Source organism: Spermophilus citellus (genome assembly GCF_964194105.1).
Source record: "Spermophilus citellus genome assembly, chromosome: 4".
In the NCBI taxonomy this organism is placed as follows: domain Eukaryota; kingdom Metazoa; phylum Chordata; class Mammalia; order Rodentia; family Sciuridae; genus Spermophilus; species Spermophilus citellus.
Window position 1 is genome coordinate 199,068,143 of NC_138185.1, and position 18,070 is coordinate 199,086,212.

Sequence of the window (18,070 nt, forward strand, 5' to 3'; positions counted from 1 at the left end):
CCTCGCCCTCCAGCCTGCCAAACCTCTTCATTGGAAGACAAGACCGCTTCCTCCAGCCAATCACTCACCGGAACACCTGACTCCACCTCTCAATTCCAGTCCTGTAGGAGTATGATTGGTCAGAAAGAGAATGGCTCTCGCCTCCTCCCACCTCAGCCAATTCTATTGGTGAAGATAGGGACACGCCCCTGACTTGGGTACTCTATACTGAGCACGCGGGGAAGACGCCCCCTAATCGGGAGTCACGATTGGCTACGGGCATGATCCAGGTCCCACCCCCTCACTAAGGAAAGTAAATAGACCCTCCAAGAATTTTGCTGTCACTTTAACACGACCACGAGGGGCGTGACTATAACCGGGAGGGCGGGGATAGGCAAATATTGCCCTATAGGGGGTTAATGAGATTCGGCTACAAGTTGGGGATTGGGTGTCTCTTTGGGGGCGTGGCTTATGAATCCTAGCTTTCCCGCCGACGGTTGGCCACGTCACGTGACATGGGTCGGAAGATGGCGTCTCCCACAGACGGTAAGAGCCGGCTTGGAGCCGGCTTGGAGATCCTTGGCCTGCAATCTCTTTCTTTGCTTTTCTGGGAACTTCCACTATCCACCTTCCCCTCGCACTTACAATTTTTTATTGGGATCCTCTCATGTGTCTTTCACTTCATTTTCCTGGGATGCGTCCCTGTCTCCAGCTCGCCGGTTCTTCGCAGCGTCTCCATATATCCTGGCGGGTGGAGGAAGGCATCAGCTAGGGACCGGTTTTAGGCAAAAGGACCGGGATCGCCCTGGCCCTCCCTTAATCCTGTTGGAGTGAGACTGAAGTCGAAGAGAGGATACAATTGGGGGAAAGGAAGTGCTTTCCTATAGTTTTCTCCTCGGGGCGCCCCACTGAAGTGTCTCCTCTATTCTAATCGAGCAGGGATGGAGCCCTAGCCGGGGTTGGTGGCTGACCTCTTCCCGGGTGAACCACAGGAGAAACACAATTCTTTCCTGCTTTTTCGGTTGCTCTGGCAGAAGAGAACGGGGGACCTTCTCGTTTTCTCGCCTTTGGAGAAACGAGAATCGAGCATTCTAATGTAGTCTTGAATAGTCTTAACCACTCTTGTGTCTGCTTTATGTGTCATTTCTTTAGGCTGAGTGAGTGAACAATTTCTGCTGTATGTTGACTGAAATGCAAGTCATTTCAAGGTAGCAGTTAGGTGGTTTCGGTACACTCTGCTTTAGAGAGTTTAGGGTCTTGTACTTATTTTGAACTCAATTTTTCCATCTGTAGTTCCCAGCCCCACACGGATTTCATTGACAGGTAGTTTTCTGTCCTCAAACATTTTGTGTTTGGAAGGAATCTTGCGAATTAAGGAGAGCTATTATCGGGTACCTGCTAAATGAAAAGCAAATGCTGGGTGCTTTAGGAGATGGAAGGATGAATCAAATATCAATATATTTTTCAATTCCAAGTCTCATTTTAGATGTCACCTCCCGAAAAGGCCTTTCCCAGACATTTTTTTGAAGTTGTCCCTCTCCACCATTATTCACTATCTTAATCTCTTCATTGTCAGCATAGTTGTTCTGTTAACTTTGACCCTTTTATGCCTGGTCATAAATTCTGTCTTTGGATCCCCGGGTTTAGCATAGTGCTTGGCAAGCAGTTATCCTTCAATTAATACATATTAAAAGAAAGATTAGATATATCTAGAAATAATGTTCAACTGAGTCTGAAGTTTTTTTTTAGAGAGAGAGAATTTTTTAAGTATTTATTTTTCAGTTTTCAGTGGACACAACATCTTTTTTTTTTTTATTGGATGTTCACAACATTACAAAGCTCTTGACACATCATATTTCATACATTAGAATCAAGTGGGTTATGAACTCCCATTTTTACCCCAAATACAGATTGCAGAATCACATCGGTTACACATCACATTTTTACATACTGCCCTATTAGTGACTGTTGTATTCTGCTACCTTTCCTATCCTCTACTATCCCCCCTCCCCTCCCCTCCCATCTTCTCTCTCTACCCCATCTACTGTAATTCATTTCCCTCCATGTTTGTTATCCCATTCCCCCTCATAAACTCATGGAGTATTACACAACATCTTTATTTTATTTTATGTGGTGCTGAGGATAGAACCAAGCCGGCCGCCCCCCCCCCCCCCACGGCGCGCTTGCCAGGCGAGCGTGTTACCGCTTGAGCCACATCCCCAGCCCTGAAGTTTTTTTTTTTTAAACAATGTAACTTAAAAAAATTATTTAGATGTTGATGGACCTTTATTTTATTCATTTATTTATATGTGGTGCTAGACAAGCACGCTACCACTAGCCACAACCCCAGTTCCAGAGTCTGAAATTTTTTGAGCATGGGAACATACTGTATGAAAATTGTGGATGTAGAGCTGGGATTGTGGCTCAGTAGAGCGCTTGCCTCCCACGTGGGAGACCCTGGGTTTGAGCCTCAGCACTACATAAAATAAATAAATAAATAAATAAATAAATAAATAAGTGAAATAAAGGTGTTGTGTCCAACTACAACTAAAAAATAAATATTAAAAAAATTGTGGATGTTCAGAATTAAAAGAAATTGTTCTGCCTTTTAGATACTTCTCTTGCCAGAAGAGGGAGGAAAAAAAGGCATTTAAGAAGTCAGCTAAGGAAATGGGGAGTTATTTAATACCTTAATTTGGGAAGATGAGAAAATTTTGATGATGGATAATGGTGATGATTGGATAATGTTAATGTACTTAATGCCATTGATTATACACTTAAAGAATAAAATGGTGAATTTATGTTATTTAAATTTCACCACACAAAAGAAGTCAGCCAAGTTGTAGATACAGAAGTAATGGCTATTGAAATTTTTAATTTATTATTAAGTTTTTTTTTATATATTTTCAAGTTTTGGAGGTTTTGGAGCTGTGTTCTTTGTCTTTGATTTTTTCCCTGCCTTCTCGCAATTTTTTTTCCTTAGCTAAGAAGAGTATTGGGAATAATATTTTTTCCCTTTGATTATCTAATCATCTCCATGGTCTCTTTTTTGCAAATTTTTTCTCTTTTTTTCCTGTAATGGGGATTAAACCCAGGGGTGCTCTACTGCTGAGCAACATCTGCAGCCCTTAAAAAAAAAAAAAAAGTATTTTTGAGATAGGGTCTCACTAAGTTGCTGAGACTGGCCTTGAACTTTCCATCCTCCTGCCTCAGCCCCAGAGTTGCTGGATTTACAATTGTGCTCCACTGCCTCTTGCTGCCATCTTGAATTTTAAAGTTTTTATTCTCCTCTCTGACAGTTACACCTTTTTTCTCTCCAGTCTTATTTTTTTTTTACTTTGACAAAATCAAATTAAGCATTCTGAATTTAAATGCAGCTTCTAAATAAGTATTTCAGCTGGACGCTCTGGCACAGGACTGTAATACCATAGATTGGGGTGGCTGAGGTAGAAGAATGGCAAGTTCCAGGCCAGCCTCAGCAACTTAGCAAAAAAGGGCTGGGAATGTAGTTCAATGGTTAAATGCCCCTGGGTTAAATCCACAGTACCAAAATCATCCTGAATTATCCCACTGCTTTTGCTCTTTCACTTTTATTTTTAGTATCCTGTCTCTGTCTTTAAAATCTAATTAAAATAATGTTGATTTGAAAGTAAGTTTAGGTCAGCTACTCTTTTGTCTTTTTATTTTTTGGTTAACAATGTATGTGGATTTTTTTGGGGGGGGTCGTGGATATATGGAAGACAGGGAAGTAATAATAAAAGTTTAGACTGCACGCACTCTACTATTTACAACTAAATAGTGCAAGAAATTATGTATATGTTCTGTTTTATATAATCTATAGGTTGGCACATTTTTATTGCTGCACAGGTTTGTGTAAAGTAGTTCACTTTAATCTTCAATTTACTTTTCTGCATCTTTTGTCTTTCTCATGCTAAATTTACTGGAGTTACTTTTTTTTAACATCTTTATTTTTGTTTATTTATTTTTATGTGGTGCTGCGGATCGAACCCAGTGCCTCACATGTGCAAGACAAGCACTCTACCACTGAGCTACAACCCCATCCCTTACTGGAGTTTTTTAAAAGGGAAGAAAATTGAAATGCAAGTAAAGCCGTCTAATTAATTTATGAGCATAAGACTCAGCAGAGTTATGTCCCAGAATGTAGTATTACAACCTTTTTTGGTTATTGGATTCTCTCCCCCCAATACGTTTATTTTTGTTATTATTGAGTTTCCCATTGAGATATTTCTTGAGAATTTGAAAATTGACATTTTATGTATTTTGTAGCATTTCTTCTGACCAAATTTTTGGATACTTTAAATAAGCCAGTGTGTTAGGCTTGAGTTCTTTACCAATTACATTGCTTTTGGAAATTCCATTGGAATATCTGGTATAACGATTTGGTGTAGAGAAAAGCACATTTTGTGCAAAGTTTTATGCACATATGCATTTCTAGGGTGAGAGTGTGTACTTTTTTTCCCCAAATTTCTAAAGATGTTGCTTATCCAGAAAATGTTAAGAACCCCTGGTTTATAGCATTAAATGAACTAATTTAACTAGCATGCTAAGCACACATTAATACTCAACAAATTTTAAAGTACCTGTTGTGTGCAGGGGAAAATAGAGGGGAAGTAGGGTCAAAGAATGAATGAGAGGCTAAATCAGGTAGAATTTTATAGGACATGGTAGATATGTACTTTGAGATTTAGCTAGAAAAAAGAACTTTTAAGTTGGAGAATGACATTAACTGATTGCCTTTTTTTCAGAGAGGAGGATGGGAATGGGGACTGAACCCGGGAACACTCTACCACTTTCTCTAAAATAAACATGATCTTCCATTTTTACACAGTGGACCAACTAAGACAATCATCATACTCAGTTTACTGAAGTGTTCTCTGAGTACTCTGGTGTGGTCACTCCCAGTATTGAAAAGACATGTACTTAAGGGTTGTGATTTAATAAAATTAATAATCGCGCGCTTGTGTGTGTGTGTGTGTGTGTGTGTGTGTGTGTGTGTCAGGAGGATGGGTACATGGGCCGTTCTACCCCTGAGCTACATTTTTTTACTTTTTATTTTGAGGCAAGGTCTGGTTAAGGTGCCCAGATTGGCCTTGAACTTGTCATTCTTTTGCCTTAGCCTCCCATGTAGTTGGAATTACAGGCATGTGCTACCATGCCGAGCATGATTGACATTTTTGAAAAGTACTATCTGGCTATTTTGTGGAGAATAGGTCTGAGGGTGAAAGGGAAGGAGTAAGAACAGGAGCAGGGATGTCTATTTAGAGGTTTTTGAAGTAGTGCAGGAGAGAAGTCATGGCTTGTATATATTTGATTTTGTGGTGTATTTTGGAGAAGAAACTATTGAATTTACTGATGGATTAGAACAGTTCCGGGAAAGGAGGCATGAAAGATGAATCTGGGCTTTTGGTTAGAGAATTTGGGTTTAGGATATTGCAGTTTCTTGAGTTGGCAAGGATTGGGAAATGATGATTTTGAACATACTAAGTTTAAGAAGTTTTCACACATTTAAATAAATGGAGAGAGTTGTCAAGTAGCCATTTAAACATATAACTGAAGCTCAGGAGAAAGGTGGTAATGTAAATATGGAGTCATTGGCCTATAGATGTGGTAAGAGTTGTGGAACTAGGTGAGGTAGCAGCTGAGCCAGCAAGGAGTCAAGGACTAGGAGAAAAACCAGCATGGTTGTTAGAAATGGAGTAATCAAGGTGCTGGGGATGTGGCTCAAGTGGTAGCGCGCTCGCCTGGCATGCACGGGGCGCTGGGTTCGATCCTTAGCACCACATAAAAATAAAATAAAGATGTTGTGTCCACTGAAAACTGAAAAATAAATATTTAAAAAAAAAAGAAAAGAAATGGAGTAATCAGATCACAGAAGAGAGAAAAGAGAAATGACCATTGGATTTAACAACATAGGTCACAGATGTCTTTTACAACTCAGTATGTATGTTCTATCCATATGTGTAGGGACAGAAGCCTGCTTGTCATAGGTTAAGGAGAGAATGTGAGGTGAAGAATTGAAAGAAAGACAACAGGATAGACAACTCTAGAGCTTTACTAATGAAGGACATGAGGAAGTTATGGGGTCAAGGGAGTTTTTTTTTTTTTTTTTTTAAATCTCCCATTAGTATTAGGGATTGAACCCAGGGCCCTCACACATGTTAGGCAAGTGCAGTAGCTAAAATTCACCTTTTTTCTTTTTTTATTAATATCTTTGTTTATAGTAGATAAATACAGTACCTTTATTTTCAGCCTTTTTTATTGTTTTAACTTTTAAAAAATTTGAGAGACGATCTTGCTAAATTGCTCAGGCTAGATTCAAACTTGTGATCATCCTGCCCAGCTTCTTGAGTAGCTAAGATTACAGGTGAGTGCCACAATTCCTGGCTGGTTTCTGTTTTTGTTTTTTTTTAAAGTAAGGAAATTGTGTAGAGTCAGGCATGGTTGTGCATGCTTATAATCCCAGCTACTCAGAAAAAAAGCAGAAGGACTGCAAGTGTGAAACCAGCCTCAGTAACTTAGTGAGACCCTGTCTCAAAATAAAAAGAGTGATTGGCTTGATGGTTAAGTGCCCCCTGAGTTCAATCCCCAATACCAAAAGAAGGAAAGAAAGAAATTCTACACCAGGTATGGTGGCACATGCCTATAATACAGCAGTTTGGGATGCTGAGGCAAGAGTATCATAAATATGAGGTCAGTCACAACTTTAGGAAAAAAGACCCTGTCTCAAAACAAAATATAAAAAGGCTAGGGATATAGGTTAGTGCTGCCCCTGTGTTCAATCCCCAGTACTGCAAACAAAAAAATAACAGAAGGGAAATTCTAGAGCAGACTTGCTTGCTGTTGAGTACGAGTCTAGAGAAAATAGAAAATGAAGAGGAAGATATTGAAGGTGTTATTCTTGACAAAGCAAGAGAAGATGGAATACAGAGTTCTAGCAGAGGAGTTTATCTTTCATGGGAGTAAAGGATACTCAATTGATTGTAACATATCTAGTCCTTTATTTAAAAAAAAAAATTAGACAGGGTCCTGCTAAATTGCTGAGGCTGGCCTTGAACTTGAGATCCTCTTGCCTTAGCCTCACAAATCACCGGTATTACAAGTGTGTGCCACCGAACCCAGCTAATACTCATTTTTCTTAACACTCATCTAACACATCACTCCTAGCCAGGCACAGTAGCACAAGCCTGTAATCCCAGCAGCTCAGGTGGCTGAGGCAAGAGGATCTCAAGTTCAAAGCCAACCTCAGCAAAAGTGAGATGTTAAGCAACTTAGTGAAATCCTGTCTCTAAATAAAATACAAAATAGGGCTGAGATGTGGCTCAGTGGCTGAGTGCCCCTGAGTTCAATCCCAGGTACTCAAAAGAAAAAACCAAATCACTCCTGTTTTACTCATTTGAAGAGTGAGATTTGGTGAAGAATCATTTATTTGTTTTACATAACGATCATTAGTAGTTATAGAACTCAAATCTCTAGACTTCCAGTTGAGTATTTCAGTTTACGTTGAGATTGAAATGTAATAAAGTAGAAATTAATGTGTTTCCTGTCTTTATGTCTAATCTGGGTGTTTCGTCCTAGGGACAGATTTGGAAGCATCTTTGCTAAGTTTTGAAAAACTTGACCGTGCCTCACCAGATCTTTGGCCAGAACAATGTAAGTTTTTACTTTCTTCTTATCATCATAGATGCATGAGAACCAGTATTCCCGTGGGAAATTTTTGAAGAGTTATCAAGTAACTGTAATGATTAAAGTTTTTATTTCACTTCAAAGTGAAGAGATTGATGTCCAATGATAATAGCCGTTTTGTGTATTTTTTCCAGAAGATTGTATGACAGAAAGTAAGGATCCTTGAAATAATAATTGTTTTTAAAAGCTATATCTGTAATAAATATAGATAATACTGAGATATATAAAACATTTCCTTACCTTCTTTAATCTCTTTTTTAAAGTTAACTATAATTAATTTATTACAAATTGGTTTGGTCTTTATTATACACATAAGTAAATATATATGTATATGTACATATATATATATATATATATATATATATATATATATATACAATGTATATATATAAAATATACGTAGTGTAATATATATTTTATGTGTATGTATTATACACACATATACACACTTTTTTCCACTTTGTGTGTGTGTGTGTGGTCTAGGGATTGAACCTAGGGCTTCACACATGCTAGACAGATGCTTTACTACTGAGCTATATATCCAATCCTAAATAAATATATTTTTTAAGAATATAGATGGAGGCCAGGGTTGTGGCTCAGTGGTAGAGTGCTTGCCTAGCATGAGGCACTAGGTTTGATCCCCAGCACCATATACAAATAAATAAAATAAAGGTCAAAAAAAATTAAAGAAAAAAGAAAATAGATGGATTATTTTGTTTTTTATGATGATGGATCCCTGTGAATATGATCTTCAGCTTAATTTATTAAACCTAGTAACTAATTAGTAGATCTTACCTTATTATATGTGTAGGTCAATTTCATTCCTTTAAATATATTTTATTACATGAATACATTATAGTTTGTGTATTCATATCCTATTTGGGGACATAAGCTACATTCAGTGTTTTATATTGCAAATTTTATTGATGAGAGCTGGGCATAGTGGTGCATACCTGTAATTTGAGTAACTAAGGAAACTGATACTGGAGGATCACAGGTTCAAGGCCAACGTTGGCAACTCAGCTAGAACATGTTTGAAAATAAAAAATATAAAAAAGGGCTGGGGATGTAGTTCAATGGTAGAGCACACCTGAGTTCAACCCTCAGTACTGCAAACAACAACAGCAACCTTTATTAATGAGTATCTTTGCACATGTGTTTGTGTACATGGAAGAGGATGACTGTGGAAGAGAGTGCCCATTTTCTCACGAACCAGCCAATTTTTGCTGTTACCAACCTCTATTATTTTAAGTTTGTGTTTCTTTATTAGTAAGTTTGAACATCATTTCCCTTTTAACTATCTGTTTTTTATTTTTTTTAAACTAATAATTCATCATACATTTGCTTCATTTTTTAGCTTGACCTTCTAATCAATCTTTAACTTCATTGATTTAGGCTCCTATCTAAGGAAATCCTTCTGTGGGTAATTTAAGAGCATCTTGTTTTTCCTATAGAAGTAGTAGGGCTTAAACCAAGTATTAATGCTGCTTCCTCTTCTCATTTGGGGTTCAAATCTACCTCTGTAATAGTCACCACTGATGGCAATTTTTGGTAGTCTTTTTTAAGAATTTGTTTTACTTGAGGCTCCTTATGCCTCATGGCTTGTAAAACATAATGACCTGCTACAACAATGGTCAGTTTAACTGCTCCCATGTTCTGGCCACAGCTCTGGCTCAGTCCCCCTGCTTCTACTGGGAGCATCGTTCATCCTAACCCAAAGGCCACATAACCACGCCTTTACCAGAATGTGATGCAGGCACTGCTAACAAGTGTAAATCTTCCAAAGGAGCCCTTGTTTTTCTGTTTTTTAATCTAATTCTTCCTGTGATACACTTAAAATGAGTAATTGAATTAAAAAAAACAGCATAACTAAAAAGGAAGTTTAAACTTTTTGGTAAGAGATACTGTATCTCACCATCCTCACAACTAGTTCCTGGTCCTTTAAAGCATTATTATTATTATTAGTTGAGGCATTATTTTTTCCCAGAAGTTTTTCCTGCCTCCTTAGTCTGGTTTAGATTTTCTTCCTTCCTTTTTTTTTTTCTTTTTTGCCTTCCCATGGCACCTGGCATCTTTCTTGGTGCACTTAAATAATTTTAGAGTTATTGTTTTACACTGTTCTTTTTCAGAGTGTAAGGTCCTTGATGGCAAGGCTGTTTTCTTAATTATTTGAATCCTTTATGCCTGAGCACTCAAAGATTGTTGAATGAATATTTTTTTTTCTTTTCAGTACCAGGTGTTGCTGAATTTGCTGCTTCCTTCAAAAGTGTAAGTAATATCTTACTTTCCTAATGAAGTTTATCTAAAGTTTTCTCCTGGGTGAAAGCTCTAATCTCTCATTTCTTTATTTTCATGAACCATGTGATAGCCTTCAAATTATTTTCTAACTGCAGTCCTATAAATCTGTTATATTGTCATCATGTTAATGGTTGATAATGCATTTCTCTGTTCAGATGCTCTATTTTGACATTTTTTTCCTTTGTTTCTTAACCTCTTTTCTCAGTTTGAGAGCTTTTAAGGTAAGGCAGTTGAAATATTTAATGTATTGGTAGTATTCTTTTTGTTCAAACTATAATTTTGAAGCTTTCTCTTTTAATTATCCAATGCATTATGGTGTAAACTTATTTCTCCTTAGAGAATTTTCTAATTTCTCCATGTTTCATTAGAAACCTGAGAGAAGGCATTCATAAGAGCCACATACTTTTCCACTTCCACAGCAGCAGACCTTGTGCTTGAAGCTCTAAATATATTCTCTCATATATTCCCACAACCAGGAAAATATGATGTTAATGATAGCATCATAGTGCTTACCATGTGCCAGACACTGTTCTAAGCACTTTACATATGTTATTTAATCTTTACAAAACCAGATGAGATAGTACTATAATTAATCATCCCAGACAAGGATATCTGCAAGAATGGTTGTGGGTACATAAGTTACCCAAGGTTTAGACTCTAAATGGAAGAATCAGGTTTTTGAACTCGTTATGGCCTCTATATTCTTAACACTAAATAGGATTTGAGCCCACTGTTTCAAGCACTGACTAGCAGTGAAACTTGACCGCTAAGTTACTTGCTCAACTCCTAGGCAGTGGTAGACCAGGATTTGAATTCAGATCTGTCTAATTCCAAAGCCCAAGCTCTTTCTTTCAAACCATATTGTTGGGGGTTGTGACATAACTCCCACTGTCTCTTACTATATTTTTAGCATTCTCTTCTCATTATTTAGAGTGCAAGGTGCTGAGTTAAATATCCTCCTCTTGACCTGAGGCTTTTAGATTCTGTGAGTCTTATTCCAAGGGAATCTAGACTTTGTAGCCTCTTTCATTTGTTTGAGTCGGGTATGAGTATTTGCCTCTGCTTCCTCAGCATCTTGTAAGGCCTAGGCCGGAGAGTGCAGTCGTATGGAGCTTTTGAGTCAGGCACACCTGTGTTAGAGTGACTCTGCTATTAAACTTTTTGTGATCTGAGCAAGTTTCTAACATTTTTGAACTTTAGTTTTTCACCTTAAATTATTGTATAGAATTCCATAATGCACGTAAAACACTGCCTAGTGTCTAGGATGTAATCAACAATGCAAGGTGGCATTACTATTGGATCAACTTTTGTCTAATAGATAGAGCAGGTAGTATATGATTTGATTTTCTTCTTATCTCAGTTATACTTGGTTTTCAGTTTAGTTAATTATATTTGGTTATAAGTATATATTTTAAGTTGTAAATATAAGTGTGTGTGTGTGTGTGTGTGTGTGTGTGTATGTATGTGTACTCATTTGAAGAGTGAGGTTTGGTGAAGAATGATTTATTTGTTTTACATAATGATTTTGGAGTGTGGTGTTTTTAAAAAATCTGGTTAAATATCTATACCTTTTTTCCTAGAAATGTGCATATACATATGCTGAGTTTTCTTTCTACCTCCCCCTAGGACCCTAGTTAGCATCCCTACTTGGGATAAAAATGGTGAATTTGATGTAGAGTGTCTTAGGGGAGGCAACCTAGAGGACTCATCATGGTTTCTGGACTCTGATTATGTAAATTTTGAATCTTGACTCCTCTAGCTGTGTGGCTAAGTAATTTAAAATCTACATTGATTTTTTTTTCATTTGTAAAATGGAAATAATAATACCTACTTCATAGAGTTGTTTTGGGTGTAAATGACATGATGCAAAGTGTTTGCTTGTTACATGGTTAATACCAACTCAATTTTAATTTTTAAAAAGGGAGAAGATTCAAGAGCTGAAGTATTGTTTGTTGTATGTGACAGAATTGGTTGTAGCTATGGAGCTTTAAAAAAATTCCATTTGTCGGGCTGGGATTGTGGCTCAGTGGTAGAGTGCTTACCTAGCATGTGTGAGGCACTGGATTTGATCCTCAGCACCACATACAAAAATAAATAAAATAAAGTTATTATGCCATCTACAACTAAAAATATATTTTTTAGAAAGTCTATTTGTGGATTCCCTTGCTCTGTTCTTTCCACTGAACCCTTCCCCAGTCCCAGATATTCTAAATCAGTACATCTGAGGTAAATTTTAAGTAATGACCATTCTCTCTATTCTGTCAGTTAGTTTAGGGTTTTCACATTCTTGAGTCTTCTTTCTGCCATCAGAATGGAATTTCAATGCTATACTAACTTGAAATAGTAATAGTAGTCTCACCAAGTTCTTTTAACAACATCTCTCTGATTTCAGCTTTAAAGATGAGCAGTATTGGGCTGCGGATATGGCCCAGTGGTAGAGCACTTGCCTAGCATGTGTGAGGCACTGGGTTCAATTCTCAGCACCACATAAAAAAATAAATAAATAAAGGCATTGTGTCTATCTGCAACTAAGAAAATAAATAAATAAATGAAAAAGATGAGCAGTATTATTTTGTAAGGTGATTATTTGTAAGTCATATCTGAACTTAGAAAAATATGGATTTTTGAAATTATAATTTGCAAGTATTTTCAAACAACCTGAAGGCTGGGTAACAAGATATATATATATATATATATATATATATATATTTTTTTTAGAGAGAGTGAGAGAGGAAAGAGAGAGAGAGAGAGAATTTTTAATATTTATTTTTTAGTTCTCGGCGGACACAACATCTTTGTTTGTATGTGGTGCTGAGGATCGAACCCGGGCCGCACGCATGCCAGGCGAGCGTGCTACCACTTGAGTCACATCCCCAGCCCTATATATATATTTTTTTTTAGTTGTCAATGGACGTTTATTATTTATTTTTATGTGGTCCTGAGAATCGAACCCAGGGCCTCACACATGCTAGGCAAGTGATCTACCATTGAGCCACAACCCCAGCCCCTTAAGCTACGTTTCTTATAGGAAGGAAGAGTAGGGTCTCTTCACACTTTGTATGTATCTGAATGGATATATTATTTTCTGACAGCCTATTACTAGCTCTCCACCCAAATGGATGGCTGAAATAGAACGGGATGACATTGACATGTTGAAAGGTAAGTGGTGCTGGTGTTTTCTAACTTTATTTTTTGAAATGGGATCTTATTCTGTTGCCTAGGCTGGTCTTCAGCTTTTGAGCTCAAGTGATTCCCCTACCTCATCTTCCTGAGTAGTCAGGACTACAGACATGTGACACAAACCACCTCCAATTTTTTTTTTTACTTTTCTCTTTCAAGTATTATTGGCTTCAGACTGCCTACTTAACCATCCTTACTCATAGTTTTTCACATCTGAAATGCCTTTCTCTACTTTTTCCATTTGTAAAAAACCTTGTCACAATTGTGACAATTCAAGATTGTCACAATTTTTCTGTTGCTAATTATTTTAATATTAAGTTTATTTTGTATAATGCCAATTGACAAAAAAACCTCTCATATAAATTTTCTTACTTAATTGTCATCAAAGTTCTGTTAGGTATAATGATGTCCATGGTTCAGAGGTTAACTAACCAAGATTTATTAGAAAGAGTTCTTTTAAGTCTAAGCTTTTTCCACTAAAACACAGTGCCTTATTTAGGATTTCATAGCATATATTGCTGTCATTGCTATGCTTAAATGACAACCTTTCTTAAGGGGTTAAGAGCTGGTTTTTTCCTCTTCCTATCCTTTTAGTTTCTTCCATAAAGAATTCTAGAAGTAGTGAATATTACGTTTGATGAATGATTTGGAACTCAGTCACAGAACAGAAATTTAAATTAAAAACATTAATTTTCCACTATTTATTTTATTGTCCTTCTGGTGATAAGATTCATGATGGTTGTGAAGTAATAGACTGAAATTATGGTAAAAAATCTGGAAGTCTTAAGCTATTTAAGCAGCCTGAACAGATCAAGAAAGTCTCCTTATGCCAGATATAGATAATGACTGCAGCATGATAAATGGGAGAAAAAAATCTTTATTTGATTTCAGAAGTAATTCATTGTTCTGCATGCTTAAATACAGATTCCCCTCCTCTAGCCATGGAAAAAATTAAGTCTCAAGGGCATCTCAGGTTCATTATTCTGATGTTCCAAACAGACATTTATTTAATATCCCATTAACATGCATTTCCTAAGGAAACTTCAAATTTTAAGTGAGAGATCTTATTATGTTCCATGCAAAATTGACCTGTGTTTTAAAACTAAAAGGATTTGTGTCTTACTTAAATGAAAATCTGGGAAAGTAGGTTTTTATTTCTAGTATCACGTCTTTTTACTTGGAAAACTTAAAATTTTTTTATAGGAATTTGATTTGAAGGGTAAGTTTGGATTTATATCTAGTCTATGTTTTCTAAACTTTGGAAAAGTTTGGAAAATGGGAAATAATATTTTGTTGCTATTTTATTGTTAGTTGAAATCTGGAGACTTGTAAATGGAGACTGTCCATTTTGCAGGGCTTTTTCAATGCTAAGGCATATCATAAGGTTTTTTTTTTTTTAGTAATTTAGCTTGCTTTTTAAAAAAATATTTTTAGTTGTAGATGGACAAAATATCTTTATTTATTTATTCTTATGTGATGCTGTGGATTGAACCCAGCGCCTCACATGTGCTAGGCAAGTGTTCTACCACTCAGCCACAACCCCAGTCCTATCATAAGGTTCTGTATTTTAATGATGTATGCATTTTGCACTAGACAAAATGAATGCTATGAAAGGATCCTTAGGATAAAATACTTAATTTGTTACTATTGCTCTTTTCTTATTAAATGGGAAAGATCATTTCAAGGCATTTTGCAATAGTGGAAAATTTCACTGGTTTCGTGTATGTAAAAGATTGGAGAAGAAATATGAACCCATTTTCTACTTATTCAGTAGGAATTAACTTGAAAACTCTTCTTTCTTTTTCTTTTTTGGTGGTGTGGGAGATTAAACTCTGGCTTTTTTTCATGCTGTGCCCACGTTGTACTGTAAAACTTCTATAGCCAGGATTCACAACCCAAATGAATTATTACTAGAAAACAGTGGAAAGAAATGGTATTGAAATAAATGATTCTGTTTTAGAACTGGGAAGTCTCACCACAGCTAATTTGATGGAGAAGGTACGAGGTCTACAGAACCTGGCCTATCAACTGGGGCTGGATGAGTGTAAGTACACAGATCACATTTATTTGGGGCTACATGTTGTGTATTTCCTGAATTTCAAGTTACACTTCAGGAAAATGTAATAGTCCCTTTATTAGGGAAAAGATAAGTGACTGAAGGTAAGAAGTCAATGTATTTACTCTACAGTATGCCTTTTATGATAGAGTGTGCTGAAATAATTAACTGGGATTTACTAGGTAAAAACTTATTTTTCTCTTTGCAGTAAAAGCCTGTTGAAATCCTTCAGTTTTTAGTTATAGAACATCAACTTGAACTAGCTTACGTGAAGACTGAAGAAAGACTTTATTAGTTCATATAAATTAAAAGTCCAGGGGGTAGAGAATAGCTTTGGGGTCATCTAAATCCATAACCTTTAATGATAGCATTGGGATGCACTCTAATTCTTGCTTTATGTTGCATATCAAAACTCACCTTCATGGATACGTTAGTCTTTTATTCTTTGCTGCTGCGGATAGCTTTTTCTCAGCACTGAGGAAGGTGGCCAAAAGGAGGTCCAGTTCATATGTTTTTGAATTTCATGATCCCAAAAGAAGAAAGAAGTGTTTGAAAATTCCTGGGGAAGACTTGTGCTGTTTTTTGTTGCCTCATGTATCCAACCTTGAACCAGTCCTTTGGCCAGATAGCCTGGAGCACTCTGATGGACCAGGCCTATGTTAGCCTGTGTGCAGACACAGCTAAGAGGTGTTCATTTGACCTAAATCACAGGGAATAGGAGTAAAGGGTTGGTTTCCCAAAGAAAAGCATATAAAATTAGAAATTTTTTTATATGCTTTTAAATGCATACAGACCAAGAATGTATTAGCTGCCATGAGTAATGCTTTAAAATTTCTCATTTGTGGCTGTCTAGTCTCCATTCCTTTAGTTTAAGATTATTTCTTTATACATTATATCTCTTCTCATACTATACTTATTGTGAAACTGGAAAAGGAATGAATGAAAATTCTTGCTTTATAATTGAAAAAAAAGATAGGCAACATGAGTACAGTGGTTAGACCTTGTTTTCAAGGGTTTCCTCCTGAGACCTTCATAAATTCATGATTTTGATCTTGAGGATACTATTATGATGTTTAATTTTCTTCAAAACTGCAAGTTTTCATTCTGTGGTCATGTACAGCTAAGTAGAACAAATAAAAATAATAATTAAAAAATTCGGGGCTGGGGATGTGGCTCAAGCGGTAGCGCGCTCGCCTGGCATGCGTGCGGCCCGGGTTCGATCCTCAGCACCACATACTAACAAAGATGTTGTGTCCGCCGAGAACTAAAAAATAAATATTAAAAATTCTCTCTCTCTCTCTCTCTCTCTCTCTCTCTCTCTCTCTCCTCTCTCTCACTCTCTCTTTAAAAAAAAATTAGAAATAAATTAAAAAAAAAAAAATTCAAGTTTTATATTAATTGGAGCAATCCCCAAAATAGTTTTCCAAGCTATTTTTCTTGTTTCTTTAGAGCATGTAGAGCATATCGTAGATTTGTTAACTTCAGCATTTTGCTTCAACATTTAAAATTTCTAATTTTTGACAAACAGTCATCATTTTCTTAGTTCTGTTTATCCTTTTTTTTTTTTTTTTCTTTTTCTGTTTTTAAGTTTAGTGCTGGGGATTTAACCCAGGGGTGTTTCACTACAAGCTACATCCCAGCCCTTTTTATTTTTATTTATTTATTTATTTTTTGTGGTGCTGGGAATTGAACCCAGGGTCTTATGTATGCGAGACAAGCACTCTACCAGCTGAGCTATATCCCTAGCCTTTTTTTTTTTTTGGAGACAGGGTCTCACTAAGTTGCTGAAGTTGGCCTTGAACTTGTGATCCTCCTGTCTCAGGCTCCTGGGTCGTTGGGATTATAGGAATGTGCCACTGTGCCCGGCTCTTTATCTTTTCTTTGTTCCCATTACTATATTCAGCAGCTGTCTTGTCATTTTGTGTATGTGTGTGTGCTGGGGATCAAACCCTGGGCATCATATATACTAGGCAAGCCCTGTATCCCTGAGTTATATCCTCAACCTACAGTTGGATTTCCTTTACCAAGAAGATATTTTTTAATCACTCATGAATCAAGGAATAGAGACCAATATGTGGTTTTCTTGATTCACTCAATGATAACTTACCTCCTGTCTATCCTGTGATTTAGTTCTTATGATTAAGGTTTATGTCTTTGCAAAATTACTAATTACTAGCTATGTCATGGACCCTCAGGGTTCATAATGAAAAGGCAAATCTGTGATTTTTTAAATTCATGAATGTAAGATTTAATAGAATTCCTTGAGTTTGTTTTTAGCTTAGGATAATAAATGCTGTAATCATCTTAATCATCAATGCTTTATCTATAAATAAACTTTATGCTTATTCTATCAAGAGGGTGCTATATTACCAAACTTATTTGTCAGCTGTATTATCTAGTTAGTGTAGCTGAAATTGTTATGTTTCCCCGTTTACTTTTTCTTTTGCTGCTTTTCTAATGAGAAAATAATGAAGAAATTTTTTTCACTTTTTATTATGGAAAAATTTAAACATATCAAAGTAGAGAGAACAGAATAATACCTTACACACCCATTACCCAGCTTCAGTAATCAATATATGGCTCATCTTGTTTTGCTTATAATAACCTCCTGTAATTATTTTAAAGCAAGTCCCTAGCATCAGTTAATGTTTTCTACCAAATAATTTCACAGGTGTTTTCAAAAGACAAGGACTTTTTAAATAATGTAACCACACTTCTCTTATGCCTAATTTTTTTTTTATTGTTTTCGAGAAGGGGTCTTGGTATGTTGCCTAGGCTGTTCCTGAACTTATGGGCTCAATTAATCCTTCACCTAAAATTTCTGTGTAGCTAGGACTACAGGTTTGCACCACC

The 18,070-nt window shown here is 36.4% G+C and overlaps 1 protein-coding gene across 3 annotated transcripts in view; it reads left to right on the forward strand.

Moving 5' to 3' along the window:
- The first annotated feature begins 362 nt into the window (after nucleotides 1-362).
- LIN52 (lin-52 DREAM MuvB core complex component) overlaps nucleotides 363-18,070 on the forward strand; it is a 108,683-nt gene continuing 90,975 nt past the window's right edge. For 2 of the 3 annotated variants that reach the window (XM_081291835.1, XM_081291837.1), the window contains exons 1-5: nucleotides 363-525; nucleotides 7,576-7,650; nucleotides 9,914-9,951; nucleotides 13,074-13,140; nucleotides 15,122-15,205. In XM_081291835.1, coding sequence (XP_081147961.1) covers nucleotides 495-525; nucleotides 7,576-7,650; nucleotides 9,914-9,951; nucleotides 13,074-13,140; nucleotides 15,122-15,205 — 295 coding nt within the window. In that variant the 5' untranslated portion in view covers nucleotides 363-494. The remainder of the gene's footprint in view (nucleotides 526-7,575; nucleotides 7,651-9,913; nucleotides 9,952-13,073; nucleotides 13,141-15,121; nucleotides 15,206-18,070) is intronic. The other variant, XM_081291836.1, reaches the window with a different exon arrangement.